This window comes from Vidua macroura, chromosome 35 (assembly GCF_024509145.1).
Source record: "Vidua macroura isolate BioBank_ID:100142 chromosome 35, ASM2450914v1, whole genome shotgun sequence".
Classification (NCBI taxonomy): domain Eukaryota; kingdom Metazoa; phylum Chordata; class Aves; order Passeriformes; family Viduidae; genus Vidua; species Vidua macroura.
In genome coordinates this window covers 265,860-289,988 of record NC_071605.1, presented here as the reverse complement: position 1 = coordinate 289,988, position 24,129 = coordinate 265,860, and the positions used below count along the sequence as shown (strand labels likewise).

At 53.0% G+C, this 24,129-nt stretch overlaps 2 protein-coding genes across 4 annotated transcripts in view; one reads left to right on the top strand and one right to left on the bottom strand.

Moving 5' to 3' along the window:
- Positions 1-859: 859 nt before the first annotated feature.
- On the bottom strand, positions 860-15,901 carry PPM1G (protein phosphatase, Mg2+/Mn2+ dependent 1G). 2 transcript variants are annotated; one of them, XM_054002055.1, is made up of 10 exons: positions 15,664-15,901; positions 11,616-11,685; positions 7,148-7,233; positions 6,690-6,822; positions 4,837-5,306; positions 4,275-4,412; positions 3,281-3,515; positions 2,135-2,264; positions 1,893-1,995; positions 860-1,542 (listed from the first exon to the last, which is right to left on the bottom strand). In XM_054002055.1, the coding sequence occupies exons 1-10, from the start codon at positions 15,781-15,783 to the stop codon at positions 1,348-1,350; spliced, it is 1,680 nt and encodes a 559-aa protein (XP_053858030.1). In that variant the 5' UTR covers positions 15,784-15,901; the 3' UTR covers positions 860-1,347. The 2 variants fall into 2 exon arrangements, with proteins under 2 accessions (XP_053858030.1, XP_053858031.1); XM_054002056.1 differs by lacking the exon at positions 15,664-15,901 and adding an exon at positions 15,371-15,520.
- A 207-nt stretch (positions 15,902-16,108) lies between these two features.
- The window catches only part of NRBP1 (nuclear receptor binding protein 1), a 34,408-nt gene continuing 26,387 nt past the window's right edge, over positions 16,109-24,129 (top strand). Inside the window, exons 1-2 of one of the 2 annotated variants that reach the window (XM_054002057.1) lie at positions 16,109-16,464; positions 16,649-16,868. In XM_054002057.1, the coding sequence (XP_053858032.1) occupies positions 16,665-16,868 (204 nt within the window). In that variant the 5' untranslated portion in view covers positions 16,109-16,464; positions 16,649-16,664. The remainder of the gene's footprint in view (positions 16,465-16,648; positions 16,869-24,129) is intronic. The other variant, XM_054002058.1, reaches the window with a different exon arrangement.

Sequence of the window (24,129 nt, the reverse complement as noted above, 5' to 3'; positions counted from 1 at the left end):
CTCTGTGGTGAGTCCTGTGCCACAGCAAAGGCCCTCAAAGCTGCAGGTGTTTGCCTTGCTGCAGCTGCTCAGGGAACAGATGCAGGGGTGCTGTGGCTTCCTGGCAGGTTCAGTGCTGGCAGCTCACCAGGAACAGGAGCACAGGATCCTGGGGGTTGTGCAAGGAGGTGCCCTGGTCACCTCCAGTGATGGCTCTGGCCTGGCTGTCACAGGGGCCCCAGGATGCTCAGACAGGGGTGCCTGAGGTCCAGAGGGACCCCCTGGCAGCAATGGGGTCTGCTGCCCACAGAGCTTCTGGCTCCCTGGAATGCTGGGGCAGATGGGACAGCTCCAGGCTGTGGGGGAAGCAGGGACTGGGGGAAAGAACAAGTGTGGGAAATGGACATAAAAGGGGTCAGTTGTGTGTGAAAAGAAATAATGGATCCCACAGAGTGCTCTTTCTGCCACACAGGGAGAGCTCACCTGTATAGCCCACACCCTTCCATCCATGTTTTATAGCCCATGGGCTTCGCTCCTGCTGGAGCAGCCACAGGTACTGACAGCCCTTGTCTGAGCTGTGCATCAGGGAGGAGCTGCCTCTTGACACACCTTGACAGAAGGTGCAGCTCTATGGGTGCTATAGGCAGGTGAACTCAGGGGCATGCCTGGTAACCCTCTCCCTCAAGCAGACACAGAACTTCTCCAGAGCCTCATGTCTACTCTGTGTGAGACACCTCAGAAGAGCCATCCTGGGGAAACTCAAAAGCCATAGGCCAAAACCCTGCAGTGATCCAAGACCACAGGGACAAATGTTCTCCTCCCCACCCCACCTTCCTCACCTCCCCCTCCAGGAAAGAACCAAGGACCAAGACCACACCTGTATTTTTGGATCTTTTAGTTTGAAAAAAGTATTGATTGAAAGTGTACAACTGAACACGGCGTGGCTGCAGCACCACCGCCAGATTGTTTCACAAAAAAAAAAAAAACCGGAAAGGGCCTTAAATAATCGGGTGCAGATTAAAAAAACCTCAACAGTGAAAAAGTTCTTCCCTCCAAACAGAAATTCACAGGCACAGAAATGGCAACAACCACATGGAGACAATGGGGGGACATCCTCCTCCTCCTCAGCACGGACTCTGCAGTGCAGCGCTCCCGGGCGCGGCTCCGTCCTCGCTCCCTCTTTGGAATGGTTACGGATGAACAGTGCGACATGCCCTTGCTAACCAGACCCGCCCACCCCCCGACCAGGACACGGACAAACAAGGCCTCTGCTAAGGCTAAAAAAAGGACAAGACCTGGAGTCTTGAGTTCAGCATGGGTAAGAAACGAGAGTCTGGTGAGCACAGCCCAGTCCCCAGGTGGGCCCTGCTACTCCAGTTTGGACTTCTTGGTGCTGTCCCCACCGTTCTCCTCTGCTGGTGCCGCTGCCTCCCCCAGTTTCCGCTTCCCACTCTCAGCAGGTGGGTGTGTGTTACGGGGTTTGAAGCTGATGATGATGCAGGTCATGTTATCACAGCCGGTGCCATCCCCTGAGGTGTCTGGAGCCAAGCACTGATCCAGCAGCTGGAGAGGGACAGGGCAAGTCAGCAGAGAGAACAGATACACACAGGGGCACCACCCTGAGGCACTGGGCCCGTTCCAGCACCTGACAGTAGCTCAGGGGCTGCCAGGCCAGACGTGTGCAGGAGGAATCAAATGCTGTTCCCACTGGACAGGAGACAGAGATGGCCTTGGCAGCCCCAGGTTTCTGAATGTAGGCAGAAACTCCTTGGGCTGGACAGCACCCTTGAGGTCAGACACTGGCTGGAGTACCCAGGGAACCCATCTGAGGGAGGGGGAAGGCAGAGCCAGGCACCGAGCCGGGACGCAGAGATGCCACATTGCTGGAGGGACAGCAGAGCTCCCCGTCTTACCTCTTCTACAATGGAGGAGAGCGGCCGCAGGACTCCATTCTCATCCTTTTGGGTGATCTTCGACTGGATGAAATCCACCACTTCCTGGCTGCTCATCACGTTCCTGTAGAGCAGAGAGGTCAGGCAGGCAGGCAAAGGGAGCACACATGCCATAGTGTCCAACAGGCCTTCCTCAGGCCCAGCTCTGGAGAAAGGCTGGAGCAGTGATGCCCCAGAGGCACAACAGCTCCCTCACCACTCACCAGATTCCATCACAGGCAATGACCATGAAGTCGTGGTCATCGTTTATTGTCAGCACTTTGATGTCAGGCAAGGCAGAGATCATCTGCTCTTCTGGAGGGAGGTTCTTGTTCCGCTTGTAGAAGTGATCGCCTGTGGTAGGGAGGAAGATGTCTGGGCACAGGCAGTGCTGTGCCCTGCCACAGGGCATTCCCAGTGGGATCAGTGAGTGCTCCCACAACCTGGGATCAGGCTGTGGGCCACGAAGTAGAGGAACCATTGCAGGTTCCAGGTGTAAGCTCTGGCAAGCCCAGGGAGGAGGGGTCTTGGCCAGCTCAGCCTCTCTTTACTCCAAACCAAGTGCCCCGTCCCCAGCTCCTGGGGCAACCAACACCAGGCCAACAGCACCTGTCACCTCTGAAGAGGCTGCAGCTGCTCCACCCCTGGAAGTGTTCAAGGCCAGGCTGGATGGGGCCTGGAACACCCTGGTCTAATGAAGCTGTCCCTGCCTATGGATGTGGCTGGAATTGGTTGAGCTTTAAGGTACCTTTTCCCACTCCAGGATTCATTTTATGATTACAAGTTCCCTTGAGAAAACTGGCCCTCAGCTCTGACTAGCAGCTTATCAGGAATCATCCTATGAGGGCACTTCCAGGGCCACCACAAAATAGCAGGTGGGAATGCCAGTGTCTCCCTAGATAAACTCCTTATTCCCACCCTAGAGGTGTGTTTTATATTTTTACACTAAGATAATGATTTCAGTGGTTTGGGTCCTTCTGTACACACTCAGATAAATAAATGGGCTCAAACTGCCATGAAGCCAGGTCCTCAGGAAGCAACACACCAAGATTCCTCAATAACCCAGTAAGCAGGAAGAGTCTTGTTCCAGAGGCAGCAGTCTGGTTTTGGGACAGTTTATATGAGGTGGTTTCTGAGAACCCAGCTGCTGGCATAACAGCCTGGGATGTGTCAGATGCTGCTTTCCACTGATGTCCAACTGTTTCACGGCCGTTTTCTCCAATTAGACCGAAATCTCCCATCAAACACTGATTCACTCATCTCATTAAAAATTGTCCCACAACCTCAGTGGCTGGCAGTGCTGTCAGCGTGGCTCTCCTGAGGCCAGTGCTCTGAGGCCAGGCCTGCCAGCATCCCCCCTCCCTGCTTACCGATGGCCCTGGAGAGGTTGAGGCCGCCGTTCACCCTTCCGTCCATGGTGACTTTGCCACCAGCATTCTTTATCCTGGCCAGCTCCACCTCATCCTCTGGCTTGTGGTCGTAGGACATGTCGACAGCCTTGCCACCCTCTGACACGACGCAGCGCGAGTCCCCGGCGTTGGCCACGATCAGCTGCTTGCCCCGGATGAGTGCCACCACAGCCGTGGTCCCGCTGTCTGAGCCAGGCTGCAGGAGACAATTCTGGTGAGATTTCTTTCTCTATCTCCCTGTCAGGCCATTAAGGGAACCAGCACCAGCTGCACAGCCCCAGTCCCAGATCCCAGGGTGCTGCATTGTACCCCATAAGCACACATGAAACAATGGAGAAGGCCTGAGGGAAGTGGCAAACACCAGGAGTGTGTTCCCTGAGGGGCAGGGTTAGGCAGCACCTCCATCCCAGTCTCATACAGCGTGGTGGGTCAGGATTCCGTGGCGTTCCACAGGTCTGTAGCCTCCGCTCTAATGTGCTAATTCCAACCCCAGCCCAGCTTGAGCATATCCTCACTTCAAAGTCAGGACATTTCCCCAGAGGGAGAAATTGGCACCTTTGAAACCATGTCCCCTTTTCCTGACCCCCTGGGTCCCTGGCCTGCCTGACTGTGCCATCGTGGGCTGAAGAGCCACAGCCCTGTCCGGTGAGGAGTCCTGCTGGAGCAGCAGTGCCAGCAGAGCCCTCCCATTCCTGCCCCACGCTCTCCCCCCCACACCACCTTCCAAGCACCTCATGCCCAGCAGCAGGATCAGCCTCTTCCATCTCAACCTGCCATCCAGATCCAGGCCCATCCCTCAGCTTCTGCACAAACCCAGGCTGTCAGCAGCTCCCTCAGCCCCAGGAGAGTGCACAGGGTGTTCTGTCCCCACCTGAACAGGAACAACTCCGAGCTGAGTCTCCCAAGTGCCCCTGGCTCCACATTAAGCTGCGGAACGCAAAACCAGGGTGCGTACCTCCTCTTTTCCCTCCATGCCCGGTAACAACATTTCCTCCTCTTCATCCTCATCCTCCTCGGCTTCTTCAGTGTCATCTTCATCATCTTCATTCTCTGCCTCTTCACTGCTGTAACCGTCTTCATCCTCACTACATTCCTACAAGAAAGGAGAGATACCACAGGAGTCACACAGGACCCTTGGTGCTGTCCCCCCCGCTGGTCCCTCCATCCTGGGGACCAATGGTCAGCTCCCCCAGAGGTGTGAGGTGACCTGCCATGTGTCCCCCACACTTGATGGCTACAACGAGAGCAGCTCGTATCACTACAGCAGTGGATGAAGGGAATGGTGCATGCAGCAGGACCAGGGGCTATCAGCTATGGCTGCTGCAGGATGAGTGTGTGTCCTTCGGGGTTAGCTCAATAATCCCAAACATTCCCACGGGATGGCCTCAAAGGATCAGCCTGAAACACCTGCTCCTAGGAACACACCTAGGATGAGCCAGAGGCTCGTCTCAAGTACCACCATAAGCAATGCATTCTGCCCAGCCATAAGGCCACTCTGTTCCAGTGCTGTTTCCTACCTCACTGTCTTCCTCCTCTTCCTCAACCTCATCTGACTCATCCTCACTGTCCTCAAAAAATTTGGATTTGGTTGTGCGCTGGGGCTTTCCCGTAGAGGAGCAGGAGGGCCCGGCCTCCCCAGTAGAAGAGGTGACGGCCTCGTCACCTTTGCCTAGTTCAGGCTTCTGCAGAGCAGGGCTGTTGCCTCCAGCGCTGGCTTTGTCTGAGGTGGAGGAAATACCCGTGATTTCTTCGTCTGGCTTCCCGTTCTTCCTCTCCTTGTGGTCGGGAATCTCCCCTGGGTCAGCCTCTCCATTCATATTTGACTCCCCATCATGCTGCTTGCCTGTCCCCTCCACAGCGTTATCCCCAGCTGCAGCTACAGACTTGGCTTTGAGGTTCTTGGTGCAGTTTTGTCCGTAACGTGTGAGAAGCTCCTCGATGGTCATTGTGGCTTCTTCGTGCAGAAGAGCAGCTTCCTCATTATCCACTGCAAATGGAAGAGGGAGAGGACAAGGACAGAGAGGGTGAGAGAGCAGGACACCCACCACCCTGGGTGCTGTGCTGAGCTGCCCCAGCTGAGGCTGGCTGCTGGCAGAGTTCCAGCAGTGCTCCCCAGGCTGACTCTGAGCACACAGCCAGGCCTGTGCCCTCCCACAGCTCCAGATGCTACAGGTGAGCAGGAAGGGAACAGCCAGGCCACAGTTCTGACCGCAGCACAGCCTGCCAGTGCCCCACTGCCCCAGACCCGGTGCTTCCTGGCCAACTGACAGCACCACAGAGTGCTTACATCAGGCATGAGGGCCGGTGGCAGCACAGTGTGCACATCAGGTGTGTGGCCAGGGGGTAGAGGCTCACTTGCCCAAGCACAAGCTCCTTGGGAGCTACAGGGAAGCAGAGCCACCACTTGCATGTGCAGAAGTCATTTGGTCATTAATGCTGCAGCTAGGAACAAGAGAACAGCTGAAACACCCCAGTGATGCCCACCAGATGTCATCTAGACAGGTACAACAGGTGAGAGCACAACTTTGGCCATCTCCCAGATGGGACTAGGCAGAAAGTGGGATGATTTTCCCCAGTGACCATGGGTCAAACACCACTGTTTCCCTATTGACATCCCCTTGCATATAGTTTGCATATAGTTTGCTTTGCTATTTAATCCCAAAAGGAAAACAAATACAGATAGCCCAAATGCTCCTGAAAATATAGAACAAGAAAGAAAATCCAACCACCCACCCATCCTTCATCCCATGACTTCATCCCTGTCAGATGGAGGAAAAAACCCAACAAATTCAGCGTTTGCAGAGTGACATATTGTTCAAGGTGACAGGAGCACCTTGCATCTGTCTCAAGGCTGGTCACATGGTATTCGGCAAGAGCAGCCCAGGATTCCACCCCAGGAAACACCTCCTGGGCTGGCAGCCACTTGCTGGTGGAACACTTGCTTCTTTGTGAGAAGAAGAATTCCTGAAAAGACCAGGATCTGCTTCAATCCTTTCTGTACCTGGTGGCTGCCACTAACCAGGGGGAGCTGAGCACTGCATACCACATCATTTCCCTTCCACAACTGAGTCCAGCTCAGAATTCCTGACATATCCTGGAACCCTGTAACCCATGGAGGAAGCTCTATAGAAAATGTGACATCTATGTGACATATGTTATCTGTATGTGCTATCTATAGCATTAAGCTTGCAAATGGATAAAGGTTCCCCCTCTAGCACCAGCCCAAAGCCACAGACAATGCTAAGGGCAGTAGCTCAACTCAGCCAAAATTTAACTGAGAAACTGGGACAGAAAACCTTGTGTCCAAGGACCCTGCTGCTTTACATCCCTGTCCTGGAGCTGCAGCCTTGTCCAGTGGCATCTGACTTACCATCATCTTCATCAGCAACTTTCTCCTTCTCATCTTCATCGTCCTGTGGCCGCCCAGCCATTTGAGAGAGCTCCTTAATCACCTCCTCTGTGGTGAGCTTGGCATCAATGGCCAAGAATGCATCTTCCAGGGCCTGTGTGTGAACAAAGACATGAGTGGGCAACTGCCCCTTCCCTACAGGATGCCTGCCTGCCATCCTGTGCAATGCAGTCTCTTCCAGCTTGCACACTGTAACTAATTACAGCATGGCTGCAGCTGGCAGGGACCTACAGGCTTCTCCTGATCCAACACCATGCTCCAGCAGGGACACCCAGGACTATGCCCAGACAAGTTCTGGATAGCTCTAAGAATGGAGACTCCATCACCTCCCTGGACAACCCACACCCAACTGGGTACTGATGCAAGGGCTTTCCTCTGTGTTGGCACTTACTCAGTCCAGGGCAGAGTTGGCTCCTTACCTTTTGCAATTTGCCTTCCTTGTAGGCCTTCTGGTCTTTGATGATCTCAGGGAGGTACTTGGCACAGTACAGGGCAACTTCTTCTCCTGAAAAAGAGCAGAATTTATTTAAAGCGGCTCATCCTTCCAGACAGAACCTGCTCTTGAGCAGCTGAATTCCTGAGGTAAATCCTGGGACACAAGCCAGAGCTGCTCCAGACAGAGAACAGTGACACAGCAGCTGAGTGTGGGGATCCTGCTTACACCTTCCCAGTAGGATGTGCAGATAGCCCTGGTGAACCTCAGAGCTCCAAACCACCAGGTTTGGCCAATGCTGTGAACTTCCTGAGAGGGAGCTTAGGCTGACTCTTTAGGTCCAGCCTACCTGGAAATCTTAAATTTCATATGTCAGTGAAAGCAGAAGGAAAGGGAAGCTTTTGCTCACTGTAGGTTCTATTGGAACATTACCGATGTGCAGTGAGCACATAAAAAGTGTTCTCTCTCCTGGTGTGTGTACCAGTCCAAGGGCAATGAGATCCCAGAGACTGAGATGAAGCTCTCAGGAGAAAGGGCAGTCACTTGGTACAGGAAAGAGCACAGCAAGATAAACAGCAGCCAGAACACTGTGCTGAGAGCACAGGGAATAACCAAGTGCTCAAGTCAAGTGCTCATCCTAGAGCAGCTGAGAGATTTTTAAAGCCAGAAACTCTCCCAGCTTGGTAAGTAACTGTGTCGGGTATGGAATAGGGCATGGGGGGCATTTGTTTAGATCCTGAAAGTGCTACTAAGAGAGAAGGAAGAGTAAATTGAGTGATGATGAATTTATGTAGTTTATCTTGAACAGGGCAAGAAAGAGTAGTGTAAGAGATCACACTACTTTGAGTCATTGAGGTTTTTACATGAGCAAAGAACAGTGTAGGACACAGGAACGTGGACATGGCTCACACCTCACAAAGAAGAAAAATTAGAGCCAGAAACTGAGAAACAAATGAAATGATTCAGAAAGAGGGAAAGGAGCAGGGCAAGCTGCAGGCAGGTGGAGGGTCCCACTGCAGGGTCCAGGAACATCTTGAGGCTGTTCTAGACCAATCATTCCCTGTCCCAGTACAAAGAAGTAGCAGTATGGGTGGCTGGGCACAGCAAGCCAGAGCCTACCTGCACCTGGGGCTTTCCTGTAGGCACAACCAGAGCCACATGGGCTCCTTTCCTTTGGGCTGCAGGAGGGTTTTTCACAGGATGGACCAGCCACACAACTCCTGACCTTCCTACTGCACATCCCAACTTCCCTGCCCTTCTCTGCCCAACAGAGACTGTGCAGGCAGCTGGGCATCAGGAAGAGCTGTGCAGGCAGGAGCAAAGCTCTGAGAAGGAATGAGGAGCAAGAGAAGTGAGAGGAAAGCAGCAGCCAGCCATCAGTTCAGCAAAGGGAACATAGTGGGAAGCAAAGAAGTGGGGAGATTTGGGAGAAAGACAGACAAGGGACTTTTCCAATGTACCTGCAGAGAAGGGATCAAGTGGCCATTGACAGAGAACAGAAACAGCCAAATGGCTGCTGCTACACCATGCTGCAAAGCATTCCATGGTACAGGGAACAAAGAGACTGGGTCTGACCTGGGAACACTGGAGAGGACTTCTGACAAGGGCCTAGAGTGACAGGACAAGGGGGAAATGGCTCCACATTGACAGAGGGCAGTGTTAGATGGGCTATTAGGAAGAAAGTCTTGCCTGTGAGGGTTGTGAGGCCTTGGCCATTCTATGTTTTCTCCAGAAACACCTCTTGGAGGGAGGTGAAAAATTGTTAGTTGTCTCCATGAGAGAACCTGAAGGACAGTGATGTCCTCAGTGCAGAGCCAAGTGCAAGCGGAGGCTCAAGGTCAGCATTTGAATAACAGATCTCTTGGTCAAACACTACTAATCACTGCGGAGCCCAGCAAACATCAGGAACCAACACCGGCCTCCAACAGGTACAGCACAGAAAAGAGCGTGGTGTGGGTCAGGTAAACTGATCTTGGGAACACTGAGCCAGCACCGTGACCTCCAGCTGCTCACAGACACAAATCCCCTCTGACGTGCTCTGTCCACTACTGCTCCAACCCTTCCAGCCCCATGGAGGGTGCCAAGAAAGGACTGCTGTGGTTTAACCACAGGGGGCAACTAAGCACCACCCAGCCACTTGCCCACCTCTCGTGGAACCAGGGAATGGATTGGAAGAGTAAAAGGCAGGAAGCCCTTGAGTCGAGAGAAGTTTAAAACAACAATAATAATTTTTTTAATTAATGAAAAGGCAAATAGGAAAGAGAGAGAAATAAACCTCAAGACAGACGAGCAATGTGAGATAGATGTCAATGAAGACATGTTATTAAAATAAAGGCTAAATCACAAGTAGACTGCAATAGGGACTGAGCAAACACTCCCTGCCCCCCACTCAAGGGGCAGAGTGCCCAAATATCATCCTCCAGCATCTGGGGGCAGGGAGGCCAGAGCACATAAAAAATGGAGCTGGGGAAAGCAAAAAACTGGCCCAGCAGCTTCTTTCAAACACTGGAAGGCTTGTCCACTACAGGGAAACATAAGAGAAAAACTGATCAATGAAATTGAAAATGCTAATAGGTAAACCCCCCCCCCCCCCCATAGTTACCCTTTTTCAAATAACACAGTAATAAAAACTTTTCCCAACCTAGCTGGAGCAGGAAGCTTACCGGAGTGTTTCAGGGTGAGAGATGAGCAAGGTATATAAGAGAAGCTAAATTCACTTTCTGTACTGCCAGCTAATAAAGCTTAGCAACGTTTCCATCCAAAAACTTAATTCTTACACGGTAAGAGTAATTGCTTCAAACTTAAGAACTAATGCATCAATAAAATCACACAATAGCAGGGGATGGGCAAAAACTGTTCTTCTAATTCAGATTCAACTATATCCATGTCCTTCCTGATATGGTTTGTCCAGGGAGAGCTGTAGAGATTCAACCACTAGACATCTAAAATATGAGTTAGAAACTCATGCCAGTGCTTTGCCATCCCATGCCTTTCCCTAATGTCTATCTCAAATCTTCCCTATTGTATTTAAGATCCCCAAACACAATACTTAGTGTCCTATACTAACAGGAATGTCATAAGTGTCCAAAGTCTCTCTAAAACCCAACACATGGTGTAAGACCTTGGCAGCTAAGAAACCAACACACTGAGCTCAGAGGAGAAGAGATGGTTTGATACTCTTCATTCTTGACCCATTTTTGGTAGATGCTCCTTATCTTTATTTTTGCCAGACACACACACACACTGTTTTGAAGTGAGCAGCTCCTGATCCCTACATCCCATTTGCTTGTCATTCCTGCCTCTCAGCACCAACCCATCATTCCCATGTTCTCAGAGATACCCTTCAGGATATCAGTGACTGCTCCACATGGGTCTCTGCACACTCTGAGATGAAGTTCAGGAAAAAAGTAATTTCAGGATATGAAATACATTCTTCAGAATGAGATGACATCTTTGGAAGAGCTACTTGCTACAAATGCAGCGGTGCCAATCAAAAACTGGACATGGTTACAGAGCCAATGAGCAGGAGGAAACAGGCAGTTCAGTTCATCTACTGCACACAGATCTTCAAAGAGCTTTCAAACAAACCATCAAACCTTTTCCATACTAAGCTGCCACAAGAAAAGCAGGGAGGTTAGATAGGAGCAGTTTTCAGAATGGGGGATGGCCACTGGGAGAGCTCCTTGAAAAGCTATGCTGTTCAACATCTACATAAATTAGCAGGAAAAAGGGTCAGTAAAACATGATGGATCACTCATACAAGCAGAGAGAAGCTTTGGACTCCTCTTGACTGGAAAAAAAAAAAAAAAAGACGGAGTCCAAAAAAGTAAAAGTGAAAAGTACTACCAGAGTGATTATTCACTCATTCCTTGTTTCATGGATACTGCAGTGAAATTATCAGGCAGATTTAACCATATATTTTTCAAATAATGATTCTGTGCAAAATGCACAGTGTAAACAATCACCAAACACAGAAACCTTCTTAAAATGCAATCAGACAAATTTGTGAAGAGTTAGCTCATCCAGAAGACTCCACCATGTCTCCAGGATGGAATGGCTGCAATCTCCAGTTTAAGGAACCCTTACAGGGAATAGATCGGCCTGTTTTGATTTTCTCTCTTTCCTTGGGCAACCACTAGAACACACTGCCTAGAGTCAATCTCAGGTGATTTTTATTACCACTTTTTCTTCTGTGACTCTTCTGCCCAGCTTATCCACCATAAAAACAGCCATTCTCAAAAGGTATAAAAGATAGAATAAAAATCTGATTTCAATTTCAGATCAAACCCTGACCTGCCTCTTAGGACCCCTAAGAGGTTCAGAACCTCCGTTAATGGTATTTATGAAAGAAAATGCTTCCATCAAGGAGCAGAATTCCTAACAAGAGATGGATGCCCCAGCAGCCCAGAGGAGTCACACTGAAGGACAGGACAGAGCAGAGTGGCCACAGTTACCTCCGTGTCCATCGTAGACTGAGAACATGGCTGTTTCACTGTCCAGCTCGGGAATGCAGTTGTGGGCATCCTGAAAGAGAGAGCAAAGGTCTGAAATTAAAGAGATTGCATTAGACCCACAGAAAATCATAGGAACACAAATTTGTTTGGGTTGGAAAAGCCCTCTGAGACCACTGAGCCCAACCATTGCCCCAGCACTGCCAACCCAAAGCGCTGTCCCATGCCCCCAAAGTGCCACAACTACACTGCTTTTAAACCCCTCTAGGGATGGGGACTCCACCCCTGCCCTGGCCAGCCTGTGCCAGGGCTGGACAAACCATTCCATGAAGAAATTGCTCACAACACTCAACCTGAACCTGCCCTGGCACAGCTTGAGACTGTTTCCTCTTCTCCTGTCCATTGTTTCCTGAGAGACAAGTGTGGTCCCCCCTGGCTGCACCCTCCCGTCAAGGAGTTGCAGAGAGTGAGAAGGTCCCCCCAGTCCTCTTTTTCTCCAGGCTGAACCTTCCCCAGCTCCCTCAGCCACTCCTCGGACTCGTGCTCCAGACCCCTCCCCAGCTCCATTCCCATCTCTGGGCAAAGCCCAAAGGCCAACACCACCACAAGCCATGAACAGTGCACAGCCCTTCTCTCCACAAGGTCTGTGTGGGGCAGCCAGCTTTGAGGAAGGCATCCCCGTGATTTTTACAGCCTCAATTCCTTCCCCTATGGGCAAGCAAACCCACCTTGGCTATTGCAGCACAGAGGCTGGAACAGATGGCCAGGCTGAACCTTTCTCCTAGGCCCTTCCCCCTGCCCAGCTAACCCCCGGACATTCCTTCAATCCAGCCCTCACCACCTGACATCCCACACTCCTGTGGTCAGGAAGAACATGTATCCTGTAATATGTTCAACAATGTGATCTTTTCTGTGGTTCTTCACCTTCAATGTGCTACAGTTGCCCCAAAACACTGTGTTTACTTCAAGACAGCAGTCTCAAATGTCTGGATGTGTCCTTGCTGCCAGCAACATTCCAAAATTTACACACACAGAACTAGATCACAGCCCAGCAACCACTGAGCTCTCTCTTTTTTAGGTACGACTCCTTGGATAAGGTATCTTTGCTCTCCAGAGTTCTCTGTAAAAAAAGAGTTTTCTGTAAAAAGAGAACTTTGTTCCTTGCTCAGGAAACAGGAACAGTGAGGTTCTGGGTTTATGTACTCTTTGCAATGGAACTGCTGGCACTGGGATGAAAAGACCATCTGAACCAGCAAGTGATCATCTAAGTTCAAAACGAGTAATGACTGAATGGTAATGCAGGAAGTTTCCCCAGAGATAAACCAAGAAGCAGCATTTTAGTGCTCACTTTTCTGAGCATTCACAGAAGCCAGTGAGACACTGAACCCCCAACACAATAACTGGGATAAGCCCCAGGTGACCAAACAGCAGTGTAATTAAAGAGATGCAAATGCTGCTGCTGCGGAAAGCCAGAGCTGGCACCAAAAATAGTCTGTGCTGCCCTTGCTGAGCCCCCTCTGTGCCTGTCCTGATGTGTCCCCACACTGAGCCCCACCCCAGGGGCAGATGGGCAGGGCTGGCACACGCAGGGGAGGGCTCAGTGCCCACCTGCCCTGGGGCTCGCTCTGCCCCGCTCCCAGCACCAGGGCTGGTGGGCAAAGCCAGGTCCTGGCACTGCCGACGCCCCCAGAGCAGCGTGCAGCCAGCCTGCTCAGGGAGCTGCAGTGACTGTCCTCTCACTGTGATCTCGTGTGCTGGAAGAGTTCACAAGGGTTCCAAAAGCCTGCTCCTGCTACCCAGCGTTCTGGGATCCCTCACCCTCCCCAGTCACGGAGTGGTTACTGTAACAGTGGTGAAAAACTGTGTCTGAAACATCAAACACCCAATTCAGCTGAAATGAAATTAACCTGAGAGCTCATGTAACAAATCTCCGTATTTTGAACTAAACTCTTTCCGTTTTTGCAGCAAGGGCTTTTCTTCTAAGCCTGGGAAAGGAATGAAGCTGCAAACTGGTTTTCTCACTGTGGGGGTACAGCCAAAGCAGGAGCAAAGAGTTTGGAGAAGCCCCAACCAACCTCATCCTGTGCCTTCCACTAAACCTCAGAGCACTCCTCTGGACCATAAAACTGACTTCAGCCCTTTTCTTTGTTGCTTCTAATACCTAATACAATACAATTACCTAATACAAATTATCCTTGGGGTCCCTCATCTGCTCCAAACATTTCCTTACTCCCAAAGTAACCACTATGGACTAAGCTACAGTATTTCTTCAGAGCCCTGTACACCCACCTCACTTGAAGGCTCCTAAACCCCAAGTAGAACGTGACAAAAAGCTCCTTTACACCCAAAATACCTGTGTCTTACCAGTGCACACTCTGACTGGCTTCACCAACACACACAGAACCACAGCATTAAGCACAAACATTGCTCAGGGCCTTCTCAAGCCTTGTAGAAGAGCAAAAGTGCAACTGAACACGAAGAGAATGAAAAAACAAGGTAAGAGAGCAGAACACAGAGTGCTGGAATGCAAGAAAATTGACTGCTCAGCTGTGTGTAAAACACACATTTCTCTCCCATCAGGCTCAGAAGCAATCTGCAGCAGGTTCAACTCCTGCCATCTGCTTGTTTCTTGGGATAACTCAACTAAACCATGTCCACACTGATGGCCTCAGTGCTGCCTCTGCCAGCAGGGATAAACCAGAGATGTTGGATGGTGCAGAACCCACATCTGCAGCTCGGGGCCTCACCCAGCCTCTGCACAGCTACAGCCCCAAGTGAGCGAAGTCAGAGCCCTGTCCCAGCTGTGGGAGGGCTGAGGGATCTCACCAGCACCATAAATCAGGGTCATCCAGCCTGGCTCCCTCACACATCCCAGCTCTGTGCAAAGGCATGCCAGAGCTGCTTACACACACGTTAATCCCTTTGAGGTCACACTCAGTGCTCCAGCAATGTCCCCGTGCCACCAGCTCCCCCCCTCCATGGGCCACTGGCAAGGAGCAGCTCAGACACTGCCAGCCAGTTCCACACACAGTTGTTCTCTGAGTGAATCTCAGGAGCACAAGCACCAAACCTGCATCTTCTACCCTGAGAACCAGAGCCCAGGGCTGCACGCACAGAGAGGAGGAAGAATCTCAGGTCATTGATTTGTCACCTGTACAACTCCTGTTGCATTCCCAGAAGCAGTGAAGTGTCTGGCAAAATGGCTTATTGACCTAGATCAGCAAAAATTCAGTGTCTGACAGCCTGAACAGGACAGCCTCTCCGAATCACCCACAGGGCTACGAAGCAAACACTGAGAGATGTACCTGGCGTGGCTGCAGGGACCAGGATTAATCCCTACTGAATTCAGCTGTTCACTGGCTACCCAGAAGGGAAACAAAGCAGCACAGGACTGGTACTCACAGAGGGTCTGAAACTCACAGACCTGCAGGGCCAGCAGCCCCACACTGCCCTCACACCAACCAAGAGCTCTAAGAGCAGGTCCTGCAGCCTCCTACACTGGGGAGACGTGGGCAAACCCCTGGATCCTCAGCCAGGTCTGGGTCTGGCCCACAACGAGCCCAGCAAAGCCAGCACTGGCAACAGCAAACTGAGAGCAGCCATGAGAATTCTTCCTACAGATTTTCCTATAAATAAATAAAAACAGGGAGGAAGCACAGCAAGACACCGACACTTCATCTCAGGGGAGAAAATCAGGCATATTCCCTGAGAATTTCCCATTTGCTTTCACACAAATGCTCCTTCCCTTCCTTTTTTACCCCGAATTCCTCATTTCTCGCAGGGATTTATCCAGCCGCACGTGTCCCCCACAACACGGGGGAACTCTCCACGCAGGAGCCGGAACACGCGGCTGCCGTGTGGAATTCGGGAAAGGCTGGGGCGGCACCGGGCCAGGCAAAGTGCCCCTCCCGGTCTCGGGAGAGAGGGAGGGAGGGGGTGACCGAGAGCCCCCGGACCTCCTCGCCGTTCGGCGCCGTCGGGGCCTGTCAGCGCAGGACCCCGAGGAGTGCCGGGTGTGGATGCCGCCGCCCCGCCGGCCTCACCCCCTCACCTCCATGGAGACGCGCCATCCCTGCATGGCGCTGAACCCGAAGTGCAGCGGGCGCGGCCCGAGCCCGGCGCCATCCCCGGAGCTCTTCACCGTGTTGGGCTGCGACAAGTAAGCGCCCATTGCGGCCGCGGCGGCCTCGGTCGGCGGCGACCGGACCGGACCGGGGGGCGCGGGCGGACTGCGGAGGCGGCGGGACCTCGCACCGGCGGGCGGCGACCGGAAGTCGCGCGGCCGGAAGCTCGGCGGCCGGAAGCGCCGACCATAGAGGCGCGGCTAGAGCGGCACCGCGGCCCGCTCCGCCCCGGGACTACCTACGCGGCCCGCGGGTGGCTTCGACCTGCCCTGAGGCTCCTCCAGGGGAACAGCGGACTTGGGACCGGCGATGCCGCCGCCGGCCGGTGCCGCGGGCGGCCGCTCGTACAGATAAAGGCGCGCACGCTCACAACTCCCAGAATTATCGCCCTGCCCCTCTGTATGAGGGGCCCTTGCGCACACAGCACCTTATATAGGCTGAGTCACGCCCACCGGCCAATCAGCGACCCTGCGGGCCCCGTCTCGCTATCTCATTGGCTATTGCACGGGGCTGCCCCGCCCTATTCACGCTCCTTCACGGCCCTTCGCGCAGGGCGCCCCCTGTCGAGTACCGCACCGCGGAGCCCCGCCCGCCGGCCATTGGCGGGTGCTGACGCGCCGCTCGCGGCGCTGATTGGCCGCGGCAGAGGCCCCGCCCCGCACGGCGCGTTACGCAGCGCGGCGGTTGCGGCGGGGACGTGCTCGGGACCGGGAGGTGCTGCGGGCCCGGTAAGTGCGTGGCTCCCACCCCTCGCCCCCCGCCTCGCTCCGGGACCGGCTAGGCCGGGCGCCACTGGCAGGCCCGGGACGCGGCCCCGACTGACAGACCCGGCGGGCGCGGCCCGGTCCGGCCCGGTGGGCCCGGCCTGGCCTGGCGCCCCACCGCGCCTCACGGACCGCGCCTCTCCCGCAGGGTGTGCGACCGCAGCATGTCGGAGGGCGAGTCCAAGCAGGTGCCCAGCAGCGGCTCCGACCCCAAGCCGGAGCCCGCCTCGTCTGGCCCGGGGATGACCTCGGTGTCTGCGCCGGTGACTTCCGCGGCGCCCCCAGAGGAGGAGGAGGAGGAGAGCGAGGACGAGTCCGAGATCCTGGAGGAGTCGCCGTGCGGCCGCTGGCAGAAGCGGCGCGAGGAGGTCAGTGCCGGGAGCCGGTTCCCGGAGCTGGACTGCGGGGGAGCCCGGGCGGGGCCCGGGCGGGCGCTTGTCCCGCCTCCCCCCCAGTCCCCGGTCTTCCTGCCACCTGTTCCCGGGACAGTTAGGCCCCGCAGTGCGGGTCCGTCGCGCTCCCGGCAGGCGGGGAGATGGGTCGCCCATCTCCTGCCTCAGGGCTGCCGTTCCTCGGCCCGGAGCGTTCGGGCTGGAGCGCAGCCAGTGATGTCTGCCCTGCCGCAGGCCGCTGTGACGGCCAGCTGTTGCTGCTGTGGAGTAGGGAGTGGCTCCGGCTCTCCCGGTGTGCATCGCGTTCCACAGATCTTTCTCTCTGGGAGCGGTGGAGAACAGTGACTGGGCAGTTCTTGGTGTTCTCTGGGGAATGGATGGTACCTGCTGCCGAGGTGGCCAGTCACTTGAGCCAGCTACCCGGGCTCCTCGGCTCTGAATGCTCGCTTTGCTTTGTCGTCTGCAGTCAGGATACGGCACAGTCAGCTCACTCAGGCTTGTTCCTTGGCCTGTCCTGCCCGTACCCACCCTCAGTGCGTGTGCTGGCAGTGTGCTGGGTAAAGGCACGAGGAGATTAGATCGTGGCGTTTGGGACCTATCCTTTTTTCCACTCGTTGCTGGGCTCTGTTTTTCTTCCTGGGGGCTGTCTGCACAAACTGGTTTGTGCTCTGTGCTGGCGCAGTGCCTCTCCCCTGGCTGGACAGGCTGTGCAGCCCTGGCAGGTGCTGGCAGCCAGACAACGTGCTGCTCCATTGCTGCGGCACAAGTGCTGATGGGGCTCTTCTCAGCCAGCTCAGGGGCTGAGCACAGGGGTTTGTCTGCTTTGTTCACTACTGCAAAAAGGGCAGTGCAAACCCCAGTGGTGGTGAGAGAGTAATTTGTTCTGATGTAAATTTGGAGGCCAGAGTAATGTCAGGGATTCCCTGCAGTTCTTCACCTCTGCTTGCTGAGAGCTGTCATGGTTTGGTTTAATGTGAGCCAAATGCTGGCATGGTGTGGTCAGAATGTGCCTTTTCTGGTGTGGCTCTGCAGATTGGTTACAAATGTAGCTTTAACACTAGAAAAAAAGTTTCCTTTTTCCCTTTTAAAAGAAGTGTGAATGTCTGGCTGTGTCCTGCACAATCTATTCCACACCTGAGATGCTTTATCTCTTGCTCTGCACTGAAGGGGCACATGCTGGAGAACAAAGCTGGTCTGTTTGTGTTGTCTTTTTAGTGCGTTTTATTTAGTACTGATCATTTTGACACAAAGAGACGCAGGGTTTTCTGTGCTCTCCTACACGACAAGTAAGATTTGGGAGGCTCTAGCGTTTTCTTTGGATTTCAGTCCTCCCTCAGCAGACAAATTAAATTAACTGAAATTTTGGTGTGGCTAAATGATTGTCTTATGGCTTCATGTTGCCACTGTGGAGGTCAGAGCTCTGCTCTACTACCACAGGCTGAGGGATGGGCATCGGGGCCACAGAACACCTTATTGTTGAGTGATCTGGGCGAGCCTTCACTCAGCAAGGCTGCACAGACTTGTGTCTGACTGGGGACAGCCTCAGCTGCAGCTGACCCTGCAGTGAAATCCTGCTGTATCTCTAGATTTCACATGTGAGTTTGTGTCTCAGTTAGCCCCCAGCTTGTGGAGAGGCTTTTGTTCCCTGAACTGCATGACATCAGACTCTCTCTTTGCTGTCAGAATCATTTGGGCTGATCTGCTCTCCAGAGTAAACTCTCGCACTGCAGACGTCCTAACCTGAAATTTATTTGCTCTAACAGCTTTGGTGAGTGTCCCAGAGCAGAGTGCCCTTTTTCCCGGGGAGGTGTGACAGCTTAGTCTACACTGGTTGTTCCTGTCTGTGCAGTGTGTTAGCAGGTTCTTGCTCACTACCACTTTCAGGGAGATGGTGTTACTCTGTGGAAAAGGCATTTGCCGACCTTTCCCCAGTGATGCAATCCCGATCTTTCATTATGGAAGTATCTGCTGGATGTGGGATGAGGTGGCACTGTGGAAACAATGAGACGTGATAAGCTGGAGAGGATTGGGTGGGCACACATGGCTGAGACAGTATGTTCTGCCTGTGCTCTGGTGCTTCCTTTGTGTGACATTCTTTCATGCTTGCTGCGGTGTAGGTTTTGAAATGTAATGGCCTCACTTTTTTTTTAACCAAAGAGATTGTTTTACCATCCCTGAGTGATGCACTCGTTGCAGCAGAGGTGGAGCTGTGCAGACAGTGCAGGCAGGACCCGCGAGCAGGGAGGGGCGGGCTGGCTGTGAGCCGGGGATGTCGGTGCCTGCTTACCGAAACGAGCAGCTTTCGGCGGGACGGTGCCCGCGCCCCCGGTCCCGGAGCGGTCGCGGGGGGCAGGACGGCCTGCGCTGGCCGTGCCTCCCCGCACGCCCTGGCTGCCTGCACCCGGTTCGGGGAAAGCGGCCTCAGGCCCTCCCTAGCGCCCCGCGGCCCGTCCGGAACCGGGAGCGGGACCGGGACAAGAACCGGGGCCGGTCCCGGGGCACCGCGGGGCGGGGCAGGGCGGGGCCCGCGAGGCCGCCTCGCCAACCAATGGCAGGCGGCGCGGAGCGTTACATCACCGCCGGCGGCTTCCATTGGCTGCGGCCCGCTCTGGCCACGCCCCGAGGCGGCCACACCCTCGGGGCTGCGCCGGGCTCGGGGAGGGGACCCCGGGCAGCGCCGACCCGGGCGGGCCGCCGAACGGAGCTGGACCGCATCCACTGACGAAAATCCATTGGTTCACACGGGGAAACGCTGTTGGGAGCAAGGCTGAGCGGGGAGAGGAGCGCGTGGAGCGCAGCCCTGCCGAAAGGGACCAAAGGGACCCGGGTGCTGCTCGCAGCATCTCGGCTGGAGCGAGCGTGTGCCCTGGCATCGATGGCAAACCTCCGGGCGGGAGCAGGATGGGACGGCACAGAACCCCGTCCTGGGGCTATTACACACAGCAGAACCAGATGTTCATGAGAGGTCTTCTATAGGTCTTCTCCCTGGGATCCAGGGCCAGGACACCAGGGAACAGCTCCAAGCTTCATCTGGGGAGGCTCAGGCTGGACAAGAGGGAGCATTTCCCTACCGAGAGGGGTCACACCTGCCCCAGGCTTCCTGGAGAGGAGGTTGGTCCCCCAGGCTTGTCTGTGTTTGAGGCATTTGGACAATGCCCAACATGCTGTGACATGGGCCAGCCCTGATTGGGTTGAACAGTGGAATCAGGAAATTTGTGGAGATCCCTTCCAGCTGGCTGTTCTGTATTCTCTATTCTATTCCTGCTTAAATTTCAGATGTAAAAAAGGATTGAGTGTTGAGTTCATTGATTGTAATTCTTCCTACAAACAGGGAGCTTCTGTAGTGCAAAGAGTGTAATTCCTGCGAAAGTTCAGAGTAGTTTTATTAAAATCAAATGCTTCTGTGACATTTTAACTAGGAACCCTTTTTAACAAGATAGATAATGCTTATATTCCCCAAATTCCATTTTTGTGGGACATGGAGAAGTACCTGTGGTTCCTGCAGTGTTGTAGACCGTGCTGCTTTCTTCCCAGAGCTCAGTCTGGCTTTGGATTTGTGCCCACATCCCTGTTTGCTCTCCTGACCAGCACACAGGTGAGGCTTCACAGAGTATCTTGTCCCATGGCTGAAGCACAGGGCAAGGCCCCACAGCATGAGGGTGGGGTGGTCACAGGGCTGGTGGGGTCTCCCAGCCTGTGTTCACCTGGCTCTCCCTGAAAAACCAACCCCTCTGTTTCTGCTGCCCTGCTGTTACAGGACATTTCCATTTCCTTCTTGCAGGCAGCATGCATGCATAACTTACTTTCTCCAAGTATCTTGAGAATTATCTGCTGTGCCTCCTAGGAATAGAAACTTCCTAATGGAGCAGGATTGCAGCACCACATCAGCAGGTCAGGTTTAGCCTCCTGAAGCTGGCTAGTGGTGAACCTGAAACTGAGAGCTTGGTGCCTGCTGTCCCTGCTGGAAGCTACATGGATGACACATAAGTGTAGGAAGAGTTGTGCACTGCTGCAGCAGAATCTTTATTTTCAGCCCAGCGTTTTGGTGTTTGGCTTGGCAAGCTCGTGTGAGTAGGAGAGGCTCAGCCCTTCCTAGATGGCGATGTCCTTGGGTTTGCTGTGTGTGATGGCTGTGTGTGATGGCTGTGTGTGACCAAGTTTCTTTCTGTACGTCCTCTGGGGAGGAGAACACTGTGTGACTGTGTAAGCCAAGGCTTTATAAGAAGTACTTTGTTGACATCTTTGTGGTGTACTTTAGAGAGAAGGAATCCGTGTTGTGTGTGTGGGCACAAGCAGGTCCCCTTTTCGGGGTGTGTCTGTCAGGGTGAAGAGGGCAGAGGCCCAACAGGCCTGGGCCTGGCTGCCTGTTCTGTGGGCTTGTCACGAGGCACAGCCTGCTCAGGGTAGTGCTGCTCTCATCCAGTGCTGCTGTGCTCTTCAGCCTGGCACTTAGAGCAGAAGAGGAGAAAATGGGAGAATGGGCACTGATCTCTGCTAAAATACCTTTACCTTTTCCCAGAGAATATGTCAGGCTGCTCAAGAGCAGTGGGAGAACATTGTGCTGTTCTTGCAGCCCTGCTCGTGTCCTGTCCGTCATCCGGAAACTTGTCCCGTGCTGTCTTGCACCGACGGCAGGCACAGGGGTTGGGCACATGTCCCACGGATTCTGAAGTGTTGAGGGGGATTTTTGGGGTGGCTGAAGGTGACGTTTCAGTTCCTGATAGCCATTGGTGACCTTGTGGCTGATTGTTGCTCTGTGGCTCATGTGTTACTGACTCATTTGTGGATCAGCTGCTGGACTTTCCCTGCTGCACTTTCTGTGTTCTGCCCCACTTCAGTGACTGCTGAGATCAAGACGTTCATTTCTGCCTTATCTCTGGGCACATGTCTCATGTGTCAGTGTGGATGTGCATGCAGTGGTTGCCATGTTGAATAATTCTTGGTTTTCTGTCTGGGGTTTTTCACCCTCAGCTGAAAGCAGCAGCCCATCACAGCTTCCCTTACAGTGGTGTAGACTATGACAGCATGATGGGTGGAGTTCCCTGTGCCCCTGGGTGTCAGGTCAGGAGCAGAACTCAGGGAGCAGAGTTTGAGACAGTGTGCACCTGTGCATTTGAGTCCAGTCTTGCTGTTCTTCATTGGATACTGGAAGTTCAGAAATTCATTTAGGCAGCACACTGCCATTAGTTTGGTTCTCTTTTTTCTATGGAAGATCTGTCTGCCTTTTGGATTGGCACGCCTCAGGTATTGATGACTAGATGTTACAGTTGGATTTCAGTGCTCAGGCTTACAGATGCTCTCGATCTATGCTGGAACTATCCAGTGTTAAGAAAAGAGCTGTGATTCATGAGGACCTGAACTCAGAGAGACAGGAAGTGAAACACTAGGTCTGCTGCATCTTTATCTCTTTGTTGTCTTCTCACTTCTAGGGGGAGTCTCAGTTGCTTGAATAATTCTTCATTTGAAAGCAGTTGGTGACTTTTGTACCTCTGGATTTACATTTCTTCAAGGGGACAGAGTGCAGGATTCTTGGAGAAAAAATGCTAACAGACTGAGTGTTTGGATTCTGGGATTCTGGAGGCTGATTTTTCTCAGCCTCTGTTGTGACTGGAAAGAAACTTGCTGAGGTAGTAAAAGATAAGCACCAGTCCTCCAAGCAAGCTGGTACTTAGAGGGCTGCCAGCTCCCTGACAGGCTTTGACAATGGATCTGGTCTTTTTTTCCAGTTGGTGGAGAAAAGAAATGCCATGCTGTAGTTTTTATAGCATTCCTTGACCACAGGGAAGGTATTAAGAAGAAGGGAGTATTTGAAGCCTTTTAACATTTTTATTGGCTCATGCAGGGGCTTCCTGAAAGAAATGATCCGTTGGGATGTGCCAGAATGAGCTGAGGGGCACCTCAGGGTGCAGAGGGGGTTGAGCTTTTGTCACAACCCCATTGTGTCCTTGCTCACAGGCTGTGACCGAGAGCTGGCACTCACTCCTTGCAACAGTGGCTGGAGCAGGGGTGGCTGGCTGCTGCTCTCCAGAGCTCCTGGGAGGCTGGAGGCGCTGGACTGCCTGCAGCCGAGGGATGGAGTTCTCGCTGCATTCCTTACAGAGCTGTTCTAAAAATGCCGTGGTCTGCAGCAGCACCAAAGCCGTCCCTCGTCAGCCCTCTGTCTTGGGAAGCCCAGGCAGCCATCGTGGTATCCTGACAGCTGCCACAGCTTTGGTGGAGCTTGGGCTTGGGGAGAGGCTTCCTGCTGGGCCAGCAGAGGGGAGAGGCTGTGTGCTGGCTCTGACTCCAGATCCTGCCTGCAGGGAGGCTGCATGGCAAACCCTGATAGACAGAGGCACAGCCAGACATGGGCTAGCCATGAAAGCATGGTAATCGTCAAGCACCCCATGGTGACTTGGATGACAGGAAAGCTGTATCCTGTTTCTCTTTATCAGTGCTCGGGAAAAATCCCATTTCAGGTGTCTAGTACCTTTCTCCCAGGCCCTCTGTCTCTGAAAAATCCGACCCCAAGACCTCTTGTCCCAACTCTCTGGCTCGTTTGGTGTGAAGCTTGCTTGTAGATGTGAGTGCTTGCCTGTGCACATGCACAGAGATTGAGAAGCACATTGAAAATAGTTTGAAAATAGGAAAATAGTTTGAAAAATAGTTTAACAAAAAGACAGTGCAGGTGATGGTGACAAGGCTAAGGGCTTGGTTTGATACTTGTCTTGATTGTTCTTTTTGCATACTTTTGGAAGTTCCCTCAAGCATCCCATGAATAGTGTACCCAAATACTCTTATTCCATTTCAAAATTACTGATAATCTCACCTTGCAGCCATTTTTACTTCTGACATCTTATGGCAGTGAACTTTGCCATTTATAGATGTGTGTCAAGATCAGGTGTTCATCGTCGTGTTTAAAATGTGATATTTGCTCACTTCATTGCCCACTTTCTCCAGTATTATTAGAAAACATTAAATAATCACTTTTCATTAGTGTTTTGTGTGGCTTCGGGGATTGTTTCCAAGACTGGTACTTCCACAGTACACCAATTTTTATGGCATTTTCTGTTCAGTGCACTGATCTTTCAACCCCTCCTGTGTGATTGATGTTGTTCAAAGTTACCTGCAGTGATTTGAAGGTCTGTCTGCCAAGTGAAAGTATCACAGAAGAACAGGATGGGCTATAGCAGACTTGGAGTAGCTCCCATGGAGTTTGTCCTGTCTGGTTTTCACTCTCTCCTTGGAGTTTCACAGT

What these genes read in the sequence shown, in the direction of transcription:
- PPM1G (XM_054002055.1), bottom strand. Translation starts at nt 15,783, where the DNA reads ATGGGCGCTTACTTGTCGCAGCCCAACACGGTGAAGAGCTCCGGGGAT. An exon ending in AAGAGGAGGAAGACAGTGAG is followed by an intron (nt 4,413 to 4,836) that starts GTAGGAAACAGC and finishes CCTTTCTTGTAG; the next exon opens with GAATGTAGTGAGGATGAAGA. An exon ending in GCATGGAGGGAAAAGAGGAG is followed by an intron (nt 3,516 to 4,274) that starts GTACGCACCCTG and finishes TGTCTCCTGCAG; the next exon opens with CCTGGCTCAGACAGCGGGAC.